At 39.8% G+C, this 19,461-nt stretch overlaps 1 protein-coding gene across 1 annotated transcript in view; it reads left to right on the top strand.

The window, feature by feature from the left end:
- Positions 1-19,461, top strand: part of Nup214 (nuclear pore complex protein Nup214) — a 380,758-nt gene that overhangs the window by 310,144 nt on the left and 51,153 nt on the right. Inside the window, exons 16-17 of the mRNA XM_071662750.1 lie at positions 8,011-8,163; positions 17,278-17,433. Of these exons, the coding sequence (XP_071518851.1) occupies positions 8,011-8,163; positions 17,278-17,433 (309 nt within the window). The remainder of the gene's footprint in view (positions 1-8,010; positions 8,164-17,277; positions 17,434-19,461) is intronic.

Genomic DNA, 19,461 nt, shown 5'->3' with positions numbered 1-19,461 from the left:
TTGGGGAGAAGAGAATGGTAAGAGCACGTGAACTTGGAAAGGAGACTTGTGTGAAGAAATACCTGGAGAGATTGAGTGTAGAATGGCAAAAGGTGAGAGCAAATGAAGTGAGGGGAATAGGTGAGGAATGGGATGTATTTAGGGAAGCAGTAATGGCATGTGCAAGAGGTGCATGTGGGAAGTGGGCAGATTAGAAAGGGTACTGAGTGGTGGGGTGAAGTAAAGTTGTTTGTGAAAGAGAAAAGCGATTTATTAGGACACTACGAGGAATTAGTGCAAATGACTGGGAGATGTATAAGAGAGTGGCAGGAGGTCAAGAGGAAGATGCAAGGGTTGAAAAAGAGGTCATATGAAAGTTGGGGTGAAAGGTTATCATTAAACTTCAGGGAGAATAAAAAGATGTTTTGGAAGGAGGTGAATAATGTGCGTAAGACGAGAACAAATGGGATCATTGTTGAAGGGGACAAGAGGGGAAGTGATAACTGGTAGTGACAGAGTGAGTATTTTGAAAGATTGATGAATGTGTTTGATGATAGAGTGGCAGATTTAGGGTGCTTTGGTTGGGATGGTGTGCAAAGCAAGATAGTCAGGGAGAGTGGTTGGGTGAAGAGAGAAGAGATGGTGAAAGCCTTGCGTAAGATGAAATCTTGCAAGGTGGTGGGATTGGATGGTATTGCAGTTGAATTTGTTGAGAAAAGGGGTGACTGTGTTGTTGATTGGTTGGTAAGGATATTCAGGATATGTATGGATCATGGTGAAGTGCCTGGGGATTGGCAAAATGCAAAGGCAAAGGGGATAAAGTGAGTGTTCAAACTACAAAGGCATAAGTTTGTTAAGTATACCTGGAAAAGTGTATGGGAGGTATTGATTGAGAGGGTGCGGGCATGTACAAAGCATCAAATTGGGGAGGGGCAGTTTTAGAAGTGGTTAAGGATGTGTGGATCAGGCATTTACTTTGAAGAATGTATGTTAAAAAATACTTAGAAAAACAGATGGATTTGTATCTAAGTATTTCTCACACATTCTTCAAAGTAGACACTTGATCCACACATCCTCTACCACTTCTGAAACCACACTGTTCCTCCCTAGTCCAATGCTCTGTACATGTCTTCACCCTCTCAATCAGTACCCTCCTATACAGTTTTCCAGGTATATTCAACAAAATTATGACTCTTTAGTTTGAACACACTTTTATCCTCTTCACCTTTATACAGAAACAGTATACATGTACTCTGCCAATCCTCAGGCACTTCGCTATGATATCCTTACTAACCAATCGACAATACAGTCACTCACTTTCTTGATAAGATCAACTGCAATACCATCCACTCCCACAGTAAGATTTCATCTTCCAGAAGGCTTTATCCACTCTTCTCTCTCCACCCAACCACTCTCCCTGACTCTCTCACTTCACACACCATCTCAACCAAAACACCATATTTTTTTCATTTCTTTTTTTTTTGTAAGGCTCCAGTTACAAAAATCCACGTCAATGCCGGGCCTTAATTTAGGTATAGAGAGAATTATGAAACAGAAAAAGAAAAGACATGGGAAAGTATTTACGAATCTTGGAGGAAATGAAAGACATGTCTTTTGATATGTGCCAGGTCATACTTATTGGAAAAAAGAGAAGACCACACAGTAAACATGTGACATCGCTGCTTGTCGAGTATTGGATGGTCTAGCTAGTGGTGGTGCAAACAAGCAACCAGCTCTTGGGAGCAAAAACCAAAGTGATACCAACGGAAGAGGGAAAATGAACCAACATTGCAGTGTAGGGCAAGGAGGTCAAGTTTTGAAGTTATCCTGGGACAGTTTATAAGCCGGATTGCTTTCAGTGAACTCTGTCAGTTAAGTATACAGAGCTAAAGCCAACTCAAATGTGAGAGCAGTACTCCATACTCCATACAAGGATGAATCATTCCTTTGTATATGTGGAGCAACTATTCAGAAGAGAAGTTTCAACATCTAAGCAAAACACCCAGTTTCTTAGAGGCAGACATAGCTGTTCTTGTAATGTGAGGTTTCCAAGAAGGAGTGGATATTACAGTAACACCCAGTATGTTCATTTAGGAGTTACAGAACCGTCAAAGGAGAGACTAGAGTTGTGAGGAGTTTTCGATAGAGATGGGTAGAAATTGGGTCTTGGAGGCATTAAACTTAACAAGATTTTGTTAATCCCACTGATGTATCCTGACCAAGTCTGAGTTCATTGAGGAAGCTGTGTCAAGACGAGATGCAGATTGAATGAGAGAAGAGGAAGCAGAATTGAAGGATGTGGATGAATGCAGTGTTGAGTTTTATGAGTGCATTGGATTAATTGTAGAGGAGAGGAAATCTGCCATTTTTGGAAAATCTACAAATATCTTGTTAGAAATAAAAGTCATTTTACCATGATGTTAATTTTTTGACTTTATTTTAGTGTAAATTATGATAATGATACCACTTAATACAGTATAATATGCATTGTAAATTATTTACATCTCCATTTAATTGAAAATATTGCTGATATCCTAAATCTAAAAACTGAGATCTGTCACATAATATCAGGTCTTTCACATCAGTCAAATTGAGCCTGAATGTGGGAGGTTTTGGCCTTGGATATTATCAGTTACATGCAATTTATATACAGGGACTGGTACTACATTGGTTCATGAAAATAGATAAGGTGTTTTCATCACACCATCTCACCCTTGAGGCATCATAGTCTGTATTCAAGACCTCAAACTCAGACCCACTCAGATGCTGCCAGAATGACTTTAGCCTCTACATCAATTAAAGCTCTCTTCCTCTTGCCTCATGATTGCTGTGGAAGAAATTAAACATTGTGGAAATCTTAACTACAATTTTTTTTTATAAAAGCACTATTTAGTGGTTTAATCTATAAACTGTGGGCCATGTTACCATAAAAGAGAAAATTAAGCATAATAGTTTCATATTTGATAGATTGTTCACTAATAATTCGGTACTGTTGTAACCAAAATGCAAAAATTTAATGACACAATTATTAAATATCTTCTCTGTGTTATTCAGTCAGCTGTCCAAATGTAAATAGACACTACACGCTTCAAAAGGTCTAGCTTCTACATGTCTGATGAGGATATAAAACATCTTTATGAATATCACAGAGTAGCAAGACATCTGTATGTAGCCTTCAACTAAGAATCCAAGCTCAAACATCATACACATAAACTTGGAATGAAGAAACCATGTGCAAAACATGTAAACACTGACATATTTTGGCATTTTTGCAGTTAAGTACAAAATGTTTGTCTTTAATGATAAATCAAAGGATAGATACTTTGATATTGAATTTAAATGTAATATGTAACTAATAACATTTACTAGTGTATTGGTAAATCAATTCCAGAACGCATCTCACCATGTGGCAGTCAACTGGACTCAGTATACAAACATTATTGACTCTGTATACAAACATTAAGTGTGGTGTTTCTCATGGATAGCATTTTGCACAAAGCTGTGGTAGGCTTTTCCAGGATGTAGGGGTGTTTGCACTTGTTTAAGTAGAAGTGAAACTTTTTTCTGAATCCATGGGGTAAGTTCATTTGTCATCATCAATATAAGTAAATGTGATAGAGGATATGTCTGATTGACACAGCAAAAGGGTTAAAGAAATATTTTAAAAAATTGAAGAAATATTGAAAGGGTTAAAGACACTGGATCTCATAATCCAATGAATGGATGACATTAATATATATTTTATTGACTAGCAGGAAGGAGTAGAATATGAGTGTAGATGCAGATATAAAGAAAGAAATAATGGATGTGCAAGGTAAAGAGAAGAGTTCCAAAGGTTTCCAAATTTTTAGATATGTAACCTCTTACAGGTAAGCCACAGATCAGCAAGATGAAACATGATAGATATTATCTTTACAAATACTCTGTTTTCAGGTATAGAAGTGAATAAAACAAGCCTGTCAGATCACAATATCATAAAAATCACTGCATCATACAGTATAGAAATCTGTTGATTTGAATGGGATACAACAAACAAGGACAACTGATTGAGCAACATAAATTTTCACCATGACAGATCAGACTGGAGAGCAATCATGAAGGGATCTTGAACACAATTTGGAATGAGATCCTCATGGGTAGTAACCTAACAATGAACGTAGAAGAATACTACAGGAAATTACAAAAAGTTATCAATAGGCTAAAACCAAACAAAAAGAAAGATAGTACAAAGTGGGAGATATCAAGTGAACAGAAAACAGTGTATGAATAAAGAAAGAGCATAGAAAAAAAGAAATATCTATCAATGAGAGAAGCAAAAATCAAAGAGCTTGAGAAGATAAAGGATATAGATGATAAGATAATAAAATCCTATGCAAAAGAACAAAAAAGGAATAGTCATCCCAAACATGATAAGCAACCCAAATTATTGTTCACATGCATGAACAAAGCACAGTGCAAGAAATCAGGGACTGGATCCTTCAAAGTGAGAGAAAAGTATGGAAATGACTCCAGGATGATATGCAGGATGTTGACTGAAAAATACGAATTGGTTTACAGATTAAATTGCAGTGAGAAATTAAATGATGTACTATGTAGCCATGATAATACGACATTTATTGATATCTATATATCAAAATGATTGATCGGCTCAGAAAATTCATCTCTGGGATTAGTTGGAATCCCACCCATCTCCCTCAAGAAGACAGAAAATGCAGTAGAAAAACCAGTGGTGTTATTGAGGTAAGCTAGGGATGAAAAATTGCAGACACAAAATGGTTGATAAGTAGGTACATAATAGTTGGTAGGCACCCAACAACTAGGGAGGTATATTACCAGTACTACCTGCCTGGGTATCATGAGGATTAGTGATGGTTGCATAGAGCCAGCACTTTAGCTAATGGTTGTCAAGTTGCATTCCTTTGACCCAGATAGGTGTCATTTCTCTTTACCTAACCCACAGTTGGACTACTGGCTTTCTTTCCACAAACATACAATCTCTTCTAGTCATACAGTACACATGACAACGCGTAACTCGCCTAGCTCATTCTTCTTAACTCTAGATTTTCCTGCAGTGAACTCTCTGTGCTAGCCCTGCCTTTTGGCTAAATGGTAGGAATATTTAGGAAAGAGCATTAGGTAGTATTAGTTGGTAGGAACTTTAGGTAAAAGTGGTCAGTAGGAATATTTGGTAGGAGCTTCTTCAAGGTCTGCACTAGAGTTTCCCATTGCCAGGGCCCTGTTAAGGGTGAGGCAGTAAAGACTAAGAAGTGGCAGTGGGGTTCACTTGTTATGGAGACTCTATCATCATTACCTCACTCTTGAGGGCATTCTAGGTGGGTACATGCATGAGAGATATAGATAGATAGATACAAAATGGAATATATAACACCCATGCACAAACAAGGATCCAAGCTATTTAATACCTGAGAAGTACAAGCCAGTTAGCTTTATCATACATGTAGTTATAGTCTTTGAATAAGTGATAAAAGGACATAGTTGATCATCTGATCAAGCACAACTACTTTAAAGAAGCCACTAGGAAAACATATGCACACCCAGTTTGTGTAATGACAGAAATGGAAGTTTAATGTAAGGGAAGAGAATGGACAGTTTTTCTTGTCTTAGCACAGGCTTTTGATAAAGTAAACCACAGAATTTTGCTGGAGGCAGTACTATACATAACATTATGTGCAAGATAGGAAGACAGATTAAAGGGTGTTTAATGGAAAAAGAGTTCAAAGCAATAAAAATCAGAAACATGTTTAAGGAAGATGTCCAATCTAGGATACCTTAAGCCTTGGCTCTCTTTACAATGATGATATCAGACATTGAAAGAGAAGTAAAAGAAGGCACAGTAAGGAGTTTTGTTGATGACATAAGATTAATTAAAATGAGTGGACCAGAAACTGATCAAATAGAGACACTAAATTACTTAATTTTGACTTGGACACGATTTACAAATGGTCAGCAGTAAACTTCATTGTATTTGATAAAGAAATGTGTGAGCTGCTAAGGTATGGAACAAGTGAAAATTATCTTGTGACACCACATGAAGAGAGACAAAAGTAAAATATTTGGATGTCCTCCTAAGTATCAGACTATAATCCAGTAAACATGACAAGAAGATAGCCCTATCGAGCTAAGTAGTGAGTGGTATGATTTTGAGAACTTTCACCACAAAAGACAAAACAGTCATTGAAAATATTCAAAAGTTTACTTAATTGGCAAAATTGAATACTGATGTGTTGAAGGGTCAGCAATGAAACAGAGATGATCAAATTAGTGGGACTCCAGAAGCACTTAAAAAGCAGAAATGAGGGAATGGAACATATGAATTACCATGATAAGCTGAGAGAACTGAAACTGTATAGCAATGAAAGAAGAGATATGTGATTATTTATGTATGACAGTGAATTGAAGGTATGAAAGAATAGATATTGACCCTAAAAGTATCTCAGAAAGGAAGATACAGAGTTATTAAATATGCAAAAATACCATGGAACATATCAAAAATATTTATTTTATCATACTTTGTTGCTGTCTCCCGCTTTAGCAAGGTAGCGCAAGGAACAGACGAAAGAATGGCCCAACCCACCCACATACACATGTATATACATACACGTCCACACACGCACATACACATACCTATACATCTCAATGTATACATATATATACACACACAGACATATACATATATACACATGTACCTGATTCATACTATCTGCCCTTATTCATTCCCATCGCCACCCCGCCACACATGGTGCCACGCATGTGTGCGAGGTAGCGCCAGGAAAAGACAACAAAGGCCACATTTGTTCACACTCAGTCTCTAGCTGTCATGTATAATGCACCAAAACCACAGCTCCCTTTCCACATCCAGGCCCCACAAAACTTTCCATGGTTTACCCCAGACGCTTCACATGCCCTGGTTCAATCCATTGACAGCACGTCTACCCCGGTATACCACATTGTTCCAATTCACTCTATTCCTTGCATGCCTTTCACCCTCCTGCATGTTCAGGTCTCGATCACTCTAAATCTTTTTCACTCCATCTGTCTCCATATGAAAATCCAATTAGGCAGCAAAAATAACAGTTCATTATATGACAAGGAGAAATAAGAAATATGTTTGCAACAAACTTTAGTAAGGCTTAAAAGAAAGTTTGATTTTTGGTGGAAATCAGTTCCAGAGGAACATGAGTAGATAATTATGTGATAATAGTGGTAGCAGAGAGAAACATTATTCATCAAGCAAACTGCGCTAAGCGCCCCACACTAGCCGTACTTTTTTGGCAAAATCTTGTAGATAGTATCTGTTGTTACTGGAGTGTTCCACTGAACCCATTTTTTCTCATAGGCAAAAGTATAGACATATTTGGATTTTAATTCACACTGATATACAGTGTTATAGCCCCTGTAAATTATAAGGGTTTCCACCACTACTATAGTGCGTAAAGTTTCACTTTTTGTATTGCCCATTAAGCGGTCATGAGTAGTCCCACTCACACTAAACATCTTATGCCTCTGAACACTTGGTAGGAAGTAGGAATCATATATACATGAATGTAAGACAAAAAATGAATACAAGATTATTGTAGATAAGGTTGATATTTAGTGCAAAGATAAGACAGCATTTAGGTAGTGAATTTAATACACATATTGCTATGGGTATACATTGGAATACAGAATATGTTGAGTGACACAAAAAGATGAGGATTATGCTGATTAATTGCTTTTCTATTATTTGTAATTCAGGTATGATACATGAATTTTGTAGATAAGATTGATATGTAAAGCAAAGATAAGACAGCATATAAACAACCTTTATTATTTAAAGGAGTTTGCATATTTATTTCAGGAGTTGATTTAATACACTTATTATGCTATGGGTATACATTGGAATACAGAATATGTTGAGTGAAGCAAAAAGATGAGGATTATGCTGATTACATGCTTTTCTGTAATTTATAATTCAAATATGATACTTGAATTTTGATAGTCAAGCTAAATTTGCATTATTATGATGCACAGGTTTATTCGGTGGTTTAAGTACATCCAGCAGTCCCTTTCGAAGCAGTATCTTTGGAAGCTCTTCAGGTGGAGGAGCTACTGGTAGTTTTGGTGCAAGTGAAGGGCAGGTTGCCCAAGCAGGCTTCCGAGTGACATCACCCCAAAGTCCAGCAGGTATATATTAAGCAATATATTATTAATCTTTTTTCATATTTTGTATGTGCCAGAACATATGGAGAAGATTAGGAGGAAAGGTTGACAAAGCGGATATATGTGTTAGAGGTGGAGTGAACAAGGAGAAGCTTGAGGCCAATTGGAGGTGGAAGGATGGAGCGAAAAAGATTTTGAGTGATCGGGACCTGAACATACAGGAGGGTGAATATATTTATTATTATATTTTTATTTTGCTTTGTCGCTGTCTCCCGCGTTAGCGAGGTAGGGCAAGGAAACAGACAAAAGAATGGCCCAACCCACCCACATACACATGTAAATACATACACGTCCACTCACGATCATATACATATCTATACATTTCAACGTATACATATATATACATGCACAGACATATACATATATACACATGTACATAATTCAAACTGTCTGCCTTTATTCATTCCCGTCACCACCCCGCCACACATGAAATGACAACCCCTTCCCCCCAAATGCACACGAGGTAGCACTAGAAAAGACAACAAAGGCCACATTCATTGACACTCAGTCTCTAGCTGTCTTGTATAAGTAACCACAGCTTCTTTTCCACATCCAGGCCCCACAAAACTTTCCATGGTTTACCCCAGACACTTCACATGCCCTGGTTCAATCCATTGACAGCACGTCAACCCCGGTATACCACATCGTTCCAATTCACTCTATTCCTTGCACGCCTTTCATCCTACTGCAGGTTCAGGCCCCAATCACACAAAATCGTTTTCACTCCATCATTCCACCTCCAGTTTGGTCTCCCACTTCTTCCCTCCACCTCTGACACATACATCCTCTTTGTCAATCTTTCCTCACTCATTCTCTACCAAACCATTTCAAAACACCCTCTGCTCTCTCAACCACACTCTTTTTATTACCACACATATCTCTTACCCTTTCATTACTTACTCAATCAAACCACCTCACACCACATGTTGTCCTCAAACATCTCATTTCCAACACATCCACCCTCCTTCGCACAACCATGCCTAGCAACCATGTAACATTGTTGGAACCACTATTCCTTCAAACATATCCATTTTTGCTTTCCGAGATAATGTTCTCGCCTTCCACACGTTTTTCAACACTCCCAGAACTTTCGCCCCCTCCCCCACCTTGTGGCTCACTTTCGCTTCTATGGTCCCATCCGCAGCCAAATCCACTCCCAGGTATCTAAAACACTTCACTTCATGCAGTTTTTCTCCATTCAAACTTATCTCCCAGTTGACTTGCCCCTCACCCCTACTATACCTAATACCCTTACTCTTATTCACATTTACTCTCAGCTTTCTTCTTTCACACACTTTACCAAACTCAGTCACCAGCTTCTGCAGTTTCTCACCCAAATCAGCCACCAGCACTGTATCATCAGTGAACAACAACTGACACACTTCCCAAACTCTCTTATCCACAACAGACTCCATACTTGCACCTCTCTCCATATCTCTTGCATTCACCTCCATAAACAAATTAAACAGCCATGGAGACATCACGCACCCTGCCGCAAACCGACATTCACTCAGAATCAACCACTTTCCTCTTCCTACTTGTACACATGCCTTACATCCTTGATAAAGATTTTTCACTGCTTCTAGCAACTTCCCTCCCACACCGTATATTCTTAATAACTTCCACAGAGCATCGCTTTCAACTCTATCATATGCTTTCTCCAGATCCATAAATACTACATACAAATCCATTTATTTTTCTAAGTATTTCTCACATACATTCTTCAAAGCAAACACCTGATCCACACATCCTCTACCACTTCTGAAACCACACTGCTCTTCCCCAATTTGATGCTCTGTACATGCTTTCACTCTCTCAATCACAATACCCTTCCATATTATTTCCCAGGAATACTCAACAAACTCATACCTCTGTAATTGAAACACTCATCTTTGTCCCCTTTGCCCTTGTACAATGGCACTATGCATTCATTTCGCCAATCCTTAGGCACTTCACAATGAGCCATACATACATTGAATATCCTCACCAACCAGTCAACAACATAGTCACCCCCTTTTTTGATAAATTCCACTGCAATACCATCCAAACCCACTGCCTTGCCGGCTTTCATCTTCCACAAAGCTTTCACTACCTCTTCTCTGTTTACCAAATCATTCTCCCTAACCCTCTCACTTCGCACACCACCTCGACCAAAACACCCTATATCTGCCACTCTATCGTCTAACACATTCAACAAACCTTCAAAATACTCTTTCCATCTCCTCATATCACCACTGTTTGTTATTACCTCCCCATGAGCCCCCTTCACCGATGTTCTCATTTGTTCTCTTGTCTTACACACTTTATTTACCTCCTTTCAAATCTTTTTATTCTCCCTAAAATCTAATGATTCTCTCTCACCCCAACTCTCATTTGCCCTCTTTTTCACCTCTTGCACCTTTCTCTAGACTTCCTGCTTCTTTCTTTTATACATCTTCCAGTCATTTCAACTATTTCCATGCAGAAATCATCCAAATGCCTCTCTCTTCTCTTTCACTAATAATCTTACTTCTTCATCCCACCACTCACTACCCTTTCTAATCTGCCTACCTCCCATGCTTCTCATGCCACAAGCATCTTTTGCGCAAGCAAATGCTGCTTCCCTAATACATCCCATTCCTCCCCATCTCTCCTTACATCCTTTGCTCTCACCTTTCTCCATTCTGCACTCAGTCTCTCCTTGTACTTCCTCACACAAGTCTCCTTCCCAAGCTCACTTACTCTCACCACTCTCTTCACCCCAACATTCTTCTTTTCTGAAAGCCTCTACAGATCTTCACCTTTGCCTCCACAAGATAATGATCAGACATCCCTCCAGTTGCAACTCTCAGCACATTAACATCCAAAAGTATCTCTTTCAGGTGCCTGTCAATTAACATGTAATCCAATAACATTCTGTGGCCATCTCTCCTACTTACATACATATACATATGTATATCTGTCTTTATAAACCAGGTATTCCCAAACACCAGTCCTTTTTCAGCACATAAATCTACAAGCTCTTCACAATTTCCATCTACAACACTGAACACCCCATGTACACCAATTACTCCCTCAATTGCCACATTACTCACCTTTGCATTCAAATCACCCATCACAATAACCCAGGATGTGCATCAAAACTACTAACACATTTGCTCAGCTGCTCCCAAAACACTTGCCTCTCATGATCTTTCTTCTCATGCCCAGGTGCATATGCACCAATAATCACCCATCTCTCTCTCCATCCACTTTCAGTTTTACCCATATCAATCTATATCAATCTCATACTCCCACAACTCCTGTTTCAGGAGTAGTGCTATTCCTTCCTTTGCTCTTGTCCTCTCACCAACCCCTGACTTTACTCCCAAAACATTCCCAAACCACTCTTCCCCTTTACCCTTGAGCTTCATTTCACTCAGAGCCAAAACATCCAGGTTTCTTTCCTCAAACATACTACCTATCTCTCCTTTTTTCTCATCTTGGTTACATTCACACATGTTTAGACACCCCAGTCTGAGCCTTCGAGGAGGATGAACACTCCTCGCATGACTCCTTCTGTTTCCCCTTTTAGAAAGTTGAAATACATGGAGGGGAGGGCTGAGAGACAAGTCAATTGGGAGGTAAGTTTGAATGGAGAAAAACTGGAGGAAGTGAAGTGTTTTAGATATCTATGAGTGGATTTAGCAGCAGATGGAACCATGGAAGCAGAAGTGAGTCACAGGATGGGGGAGGGGGTGAAAGTTCTGGGAGCATTGAAAAATGTGTGGAAGGCGAGAACATTATCTCATAAAGCAAAAATGGGTATTTGAAGGAATAGTGGTTCCAACAATGTCATACAGTTGCAAGGTGTGGGCTATAGATAGGGTTGTGCAGAGGAGGGTGGATGTGTTGGAAATGAGATGTTTGAGGACAATATGTGGTGTGAGGTGGTTTGATTGAGTAAGTGATGAAAGGGTAAGAGAGAGGTGTGGTAAGAGTGTGGTTGAGAAAGCAGAACAGGGTATATTGGAATGGTTTGGTCACGTGAAAAGAATGAATGAGGAAAGCTCCCTTTGTACATCTATGCCCCACAACACTTTCCATGGTTTACAGCAGACACTTCACATGCCCTAGTTCAATTCATTGACAGCACTTAGACCCTGGTATACCACATTGTTCCTATTCACTCTATTCCTAGCACGCCTTTCACCCTCTTGCATGTTCAGGTCCCGATTGCTCAAAATCTTTTTCACTCCATCCTTCCACCTCCAATTTGGTCTCCCACTTCTCCTCGCTCCCTCTAACTCTGACATATATATCCTCTTTGTCAATTTTTCCTCACTCATTCTCTCTATGCGACAAAACCATTTCAATACACCCTCTTCTGCTCTCTCAACTACGCTCTTTTTTGTTACCACACATCTCTCTTGTCCTTTCATTACTTACTCAATCAAACCACCTCACACCACACATTGTCCTCAAACATGCACCCTTCTCCGCACAACCCTATCTTTAGCACACTCCTCACAACCATATAACATTGTTGGAACCACTATTCCTTCAAACGTACCCATTTTTGCTTTCTGAGAAAATTTTTTCGCCTTCCACACATTCTTCAGGGCTCCCAGAACTTTCGCCTTCTCCCCCTCCCTGTGACTCACTTCCACTTTCATGGTTCCATCCGCTGTTAAATCCACTCCCAGATATCTAAAACACTTCACCTCCTCCAGTTTTTCTCCATTCAAACTTACCTCCCAATTGACTTGTCCCTCAACCCTACTGTACCTAATAACCTTGCCCTTATTCATATTTACTCTCAGCTTTCTTCCTTCACACACTTTACGACACTCAGTCACCAGCATTGAAGCAAGTTGCTAGAAGCAGTGAAAAGTTTTTACTGAGAATGTAAGGTTTATGTACGAGTAGGAAGAGAGGAAAGTCTTTGGTTCCCAGTGAATATTGGTTTGCGGCAGGGGTGCGTGATGTCCCTGTCGTTGTTTAATTTGTTTATGGATGGGGTTGTTAGGGAGGTGAATGTAAGAGTTTTGGAGAGAGGGGCAAAAATGCAGTCTGTTGTGGATGAGAGGGCTTGGGCAGTGAATCTGTTGTTGTTTGCTGATGATATAGTACTAGTGGCTGATTCAGGTGAGAAACTGCAGAAGCTGGTGACTGAGTTTGGTAAAGTGTGTGAAACAAGAAAGCTGAGAGTAAATGTGAATAAGAGCATTAGGTTCAGTAGGGTTGAGGGACAAGTGAATTGGGAGGTAAGTTTGAATGGAGAAAATCTGGAGTAAGTGAAATCTTTTAGATATCTGGGAGTGGATTTGGCAGTGGATGGAACCATGGAAGTGGAAGTGAGTCACAGGGTGGGGGAGGGGCCAAAGGTTCTGGGAGCTTTGAAGAATGTGTGGAAGGCGAGAACATTATCTCGGAGAGCAAAAATGGGTATGTTTGAGGGAATAGTGGTTCCAACAATGTCATATGGTAGTGAGGCATGGGCTATAGATAGGGTTGTGTGGAGGAGGATGGATGTGTTGATATGTTTGATGACAATATGTGGTGTGAGGTGGTTTGATCAAGTAAGTAATGAAAGATGTGTGGTAATAAAAAGAGTGTGGTTGAGGTGTATTGAAGTGGCTTGGTCACATGGAGAGAATGAGTGAGGAAAGATTGACAAAGAGGATATATCTGCTAGAAGTGGATGGAACGAGAAGTGGGAGACCAAATTGGAGGTGGAGGGATGGAGTAAAAAAGATTTTGAGCAATCAGTGCATGAACGTACAGGAGGGTGAAAAGTGTGCAAGGAATAGATGAATTGGAACAATGTGGTATACCGGGGTTGACGTGCTGTCAATGGATTGAACCAGGGCATGTGAAGCGTCTGGGGTAAACCATTGAAAGTTTTGTGGGGCCTGGATGTGGAAAAGGAGCTGTGTTTTCTATGCATTACACATGACAGCTAGAGACTTGAGTGTGAACGAATGTGGCCTTTGTTGTCTTTTCCTTGCATTACCTCGTGCACACACGGTGGAGGGATGTGCCATTTCATGTCTGGCGGGGAGGCGGCGGGAATGGATGAAGGCAGCATGTATGAATATGTACATGTGTATATATGTATATGTCTGTCTATGTATATGTATGTATACGTTGAAATGTATAGGTATGTATATGTGCATGTGTGGGCGTTTATGTGTATACATGTGTATGTGGGGGATACGGCTGTTCTTTTGTCTATTTCTGTACGCTACCACACTAACACTAATGCCATTTCATGTGTGGCGGGGAGGCAGCAGGAATGGATGAAGGCAGCATGTATGAATATGTACATTTGTATATATATGTATATGTCTGTATATGTTGAAATGTATAGGTATTTATGTGGGTGTTTATGTATATACATGTGTATGTGGTTGGGTTATGCCACTCTTTCGTCTGTTTCCTTTCGCTACCTCGCTAACACGGAAGACAGTGACTATATGTTAAATAGATATAGATATTTATTTATTTATTTATTTATTTATTTATTTATTTATTTAATAGTATTTATATTTATTATACTCAAACGCTGTCTCCTGCATTAGCGAGGTAGCGCAAGGAAACAGACAAGGAATGGCCCAACCCACCCTCATACATATGTATATAAATGAATGCCCACACACACACACACACACATATACATACATATACATTTCAACAAATACATACATATACGTACACAGACATATACATATATACACATGTACATATTCATATTTGCTGCCTTCATCCATTCCTGTCACCACCCTGCCACACATGAAATAGCATACACACACACACACACACACACACACACACACATATTGCCTCCAGTGAAATATGACCAGTAACAGACAAAAAAATGGCCACATTCTTTCACACTCAGTCTCTAGATGTCATGTGTAATGCACCAAAACCACAGCTCCCTTTCCACATCCAGGCCCTATAGACCTTTCCATGGTTTACCCCAGATGCTTCACATGCCTTGGTTCAATCCATTGACAGCATGTTGACCCCAGTATACCACCTCATTCCAATTCACTCTATTCCCTGCATGCCTTTCACCCTCCTGTATGTTCAGGCCCCAATCGCTCAGAATCATTTACACCCCATCCTTACACCTGCAATGTGGTCTGCTTCTCCTTCTACCTCTGACACATATATCTTCTTTGTCAATCTTTCCTCACTCATTCTCACCATGTGTCCAAAACCATTTCAACACACCTGCTCTCTCATCCACACTCTTTCTATCACCACACATCTCTCGTACCCTTTCATTACTTATTCAATCAAAGCACCTCACACCACATACTGTCCTCAAACATTTCATTTCCAACACATCCACCCTCTGCACAACCCTATCTATAGTGCCTCACAACCATATAACATTGTTGGAACCACTATTCCTTCAAACATACCCATCTTTTACTCGCCGAGATAATGTTCTTGCCTTCGACACAGTCTTCAACACTCCCAGAACCTTTGCCCCCTCTCCCACCCTGTGACTCACTTCTGCTTCTATAGTTCCATCCACTGCTAAATCCACTTCACTTCCTCCAGTTTTTCTCCATTCAAACTTACCTCTCAATTAACTTGTCCCTCAGCCCCACTGAACCGAATAACCTTGCTCATATTCACATTTACTCTCAACTTTCTTCTTTCACACACTTTACCAAACTTAGTCACCAACTTCTTTTTTTCACTTGAATCAGCCACGTGTGCTGTATCATCAGTGAACAACAACTGACTTACTTCCACAGCCTTCTCATCCACAACATACTGCATACTTAGCCCTCTCTCCAAAACTTTTGCATTCTTCTCCCTAACCACCCGATCCATAAAGAAATTAAGCAACCATGGAGACATCATGCACCCATGCCGCAAATCAACATTCACTGGGAACCAATCACTTTTCTCTCTTCCTACTTGTACATATGCCTTACATCTTTGTTAAAAACTTTTCACTGCTTCTAGTAACTTACCTCCCATGCCATATTCTCTTAAAACCATCCACAAAACATCTCTATCCACCCTATCATATGCCGTCTCCAGATCTATAAATGCTACATGCAAATCCATCTGTTTTTCTGAGTATTTCTCACATACATTCTTCAAAGCAAACACCTGATCCACACATCCTCTACCACTTTTGAAATAACACTGCTCTTCCTCAATCTGCTGCTGCTTATGGGACAGACTGAAACCTGAAGAGAAAGGTTCATTTAAAGAATGAAAAACTGTTTGAACCTAGAGCAGTTAGCAATTTTCTAGGTTGCTGTTCCCATCTTGGCCACCTATCTCTCTCAGAAAACTTTTCTGCCAACCAACAGTAAACATTGTCACAATTATGTCTGTGTTCCAAGAATTATAAGGCTACAGTTGTTGCTGATAGGTCAGCTGGTGGGATTAAATCATTGCTAAGTGTACCTTGCTGATTAGCAAGGGTGACCTTGTAAGGGATGAGAGGTATAAACCTCACCTGAAATTGGGGGTTAAAGGTTTTTAACCCCCGGGGATCTTACAGAATCTCTCACAGCTACTGGGACACCACCTCAAAGAGAAACAGGTTTTTATTTTTCAAAGCACCTTTTCTTTTTCTCTTGAACTTTCTCACCTAATTGGAATTATTCATGTTAAAATAATCATGAAGATAGTAACATAAACGTATTGAACCCTTATCGGGAGTCCTCTTCTTATGAGTAGGTTACATTCTTTGGCCCTGGTTTGTTAGTAAAATTGTTGGTAAGTCAGAACATATTAATGAATCATAATCAGATACCTATACCTTCTTGTGATAATATCATGAATTTTGTATGTTTAGATAAAAGGAGTTAATAAAACATATTAAGTAACATTTAATGAAATATTGCACTTGTAAGTTGTTCTGCATCTGAAATATAAGAGACTGTATGTCATGCTAGAAATAAAGCAGTATTTTTTAGTTCTCGTTCCTAAGCATGGGAGTTTTCAGATCAAGCTTCAGTAACTTGGGGACTCCCAGTATATTATTATGCAATCAAAATCATAGTGTAGCAGTAATAATCATATTTATGGTGTTGTGATTAATCAGTTTTCAGTTGAATAATTTTTTTCTTCTGGTAGCTTTTGGTAGTGGTCCAACGTTTGGTGGGTCCCTAAATATTACTGGCACTCCAGCCTTTGGTGGTACCCCATCATTTGGATCGCCTCCAAGGTTTGGAAGTTCTCCAACTTTCGGTGGAACACCTACGTTTGGATCTTCATTAGCAGGATCCACAGGTAATGGTAATATTTAGAGGGAATATATGGAAAGTGCTAGCTGTCATGTATAATGTACTGAAATCAGAGCTCTCTATCTGCGACCTGGCCCCATAGATGTTTCCATTGACAGAACTCCCTCCAAGTTTTGTCTGTTCAAGCTCACATTCCAAGTAACTTCTCACTCAAATCTGCCACCAGCACTGTGTCATCAACTTACAACAACTGACTGACTTTTAAGCCCCCATTCCTCCTGTAGACTGCAGCCTTCCCATCTCTCCAAGACCCTTGTATTTACCTCATTCACCACCAAGTCCTTAAACTAACAGCCAGCTGTGTTTGAGTAGAGAAAGACTGGAAGAGGTGACAGAATTTAAGTATTTTGATCATAAGGAAAGAGAAATAAGGGAGAGAGCAGTGCAGAGTAGAAGAGTCTTTGGATTCCTTAATAGAGTAATGAAGGGTAGAAGTGTAATTATGGAAGTGAAGAAAGGATTAAGGGACTGCATACTCCTCCTGGCCCTGACCTATGCAGCTGGAACATGGACATGAGATGAGTCTCAGATGATAGGAATCCAGGCTGTAGAAAGGAGTGATTTGATAGAAGTATGTGGTATGACTAGATGGAATGAAGAAAGCAATGAAAGGGTGTATCAGAGATTTGTTTTGGTAGGAAATGCAAAGGGAATAAATTGATGAGTGGTTGAGTGGGTGAAACATAATACTTTGAGGTGGTTTAGGCATGTGAAAAGAATACAAGATAGGGAGTTTACAAGGAGAGTGTATGATAATGTGATTGAATAGTTTGGTGTGCGAGGAAGACCAGTTTTGTCATGGGAAATAGAATGGAAGACTGCTGGAGGGAAAGAAATGGGGGAAGAATGCATGGAATGGGTTTTGCAAGTTAGGCATGTAAGAACATGGAAAAGTGAAGACTTTTGCTGTCGCCACCCCTTAATGTGAGTTCCTGGAGGGAATGGGCATTTGAGATATAAATAGATAGTAACCAACCTTCTTTCTTAATTGATAAAAGAATTTTACTACCTCTGGGGATAGGGGAGAAAGAATACTTCCCACGCATTCCTCATGTGTCGTAGAAGGCAACTAAAGGGGACGAGAGCGGGGAGCTAGAAACCCTCCCCTCCTTGTATTTTAACTTTCTAAAAGGTGAAACAGAAGAAGGAGTCACGCGGGGAGTGCTCATCCTCCTCGAACGCTCACATTGGGGTGTCTGAATGTGTGTGGATTTAACCAAGATGAGAAAAAAGGAGAGATAGGTAGTATGTTTGAGGAAAGGAACCTGGATGTTTTGGCTCTGAGTGAAACGAAGCTCAAGGGTAAAGGGGAAGAGTGGTTTGGGAATGTCTTGGGAGTAAAGTCAGGGTTTAGTGAGAGGTCAAGAGCAAGGGAAGGAGTAGCACTACTGCTGAAACAGGAGTGGTGGGAGTATGTGATAGAGTGTAAGAAAGTAAACTCTAGATTGATATGGGTAAAACTGAGAGTTGATGGAGAGAGATGGGTGATTATTGGTGCATATGCACCTGGGCATGAGAAGAAAGATCATGAGAGGCAAGTGTTTTGGGAGCAGTTGAGTGAGTGTGTTAGTGGTTTTGATGCACGAGACCAGGTTATAGTGTTTGGTGATTTGAATGCAAAGGTGAGTAATGTGGCAGTTGAGGGAATAATTGGTATACATGGGGTGTTCAGTGTTGTAAATGGAAATGGTGAAGAGCTTGTAGATTTATGTGCTGAAAAAGGACTGGTGATTGGGAATACCTGGTTTAAAAAGAGAGATATACTTAAGTATATGTATGTAAGTAGGAGAGATGGCCAGAGAGCATTATTGGATTATGTGTTAATTGATAGGTGCGCGAAAGAGAGACTTTTGGATGTTAATGTGCTGAGAGGTGCAACTGGAGGGATGTCTGATCATTATCTTGTGGAGGCGAAGGTGAAGATTTGTAGAGGTTTTCAGAAAAGAAGAGAGAATGTTGGGGTGAAGAGAGTGGTGAGAGTAAGTGAGCTTGGGAAGGAGACTTGTGTGAGGAA

The sequence above is a fragment of the Panulirus ornatus genome, chromosome 6 (genome assembly GCF_036320965.1).
Source record: "Panulirus ornatus isolate Po-2019 chromosome 6, ASM3632096v1, whole genome shotgun sequence".
Classification (NCBI taxonomy): Eukaryota; Metazoa; Arthropoda; class Malacostraca; order Decapoda; family Palinuridae; genus Panulirus; species Panulirus ornatus.
This window is presented reverse-complemented; position numbering and strand designations above follow the sequence as displayed.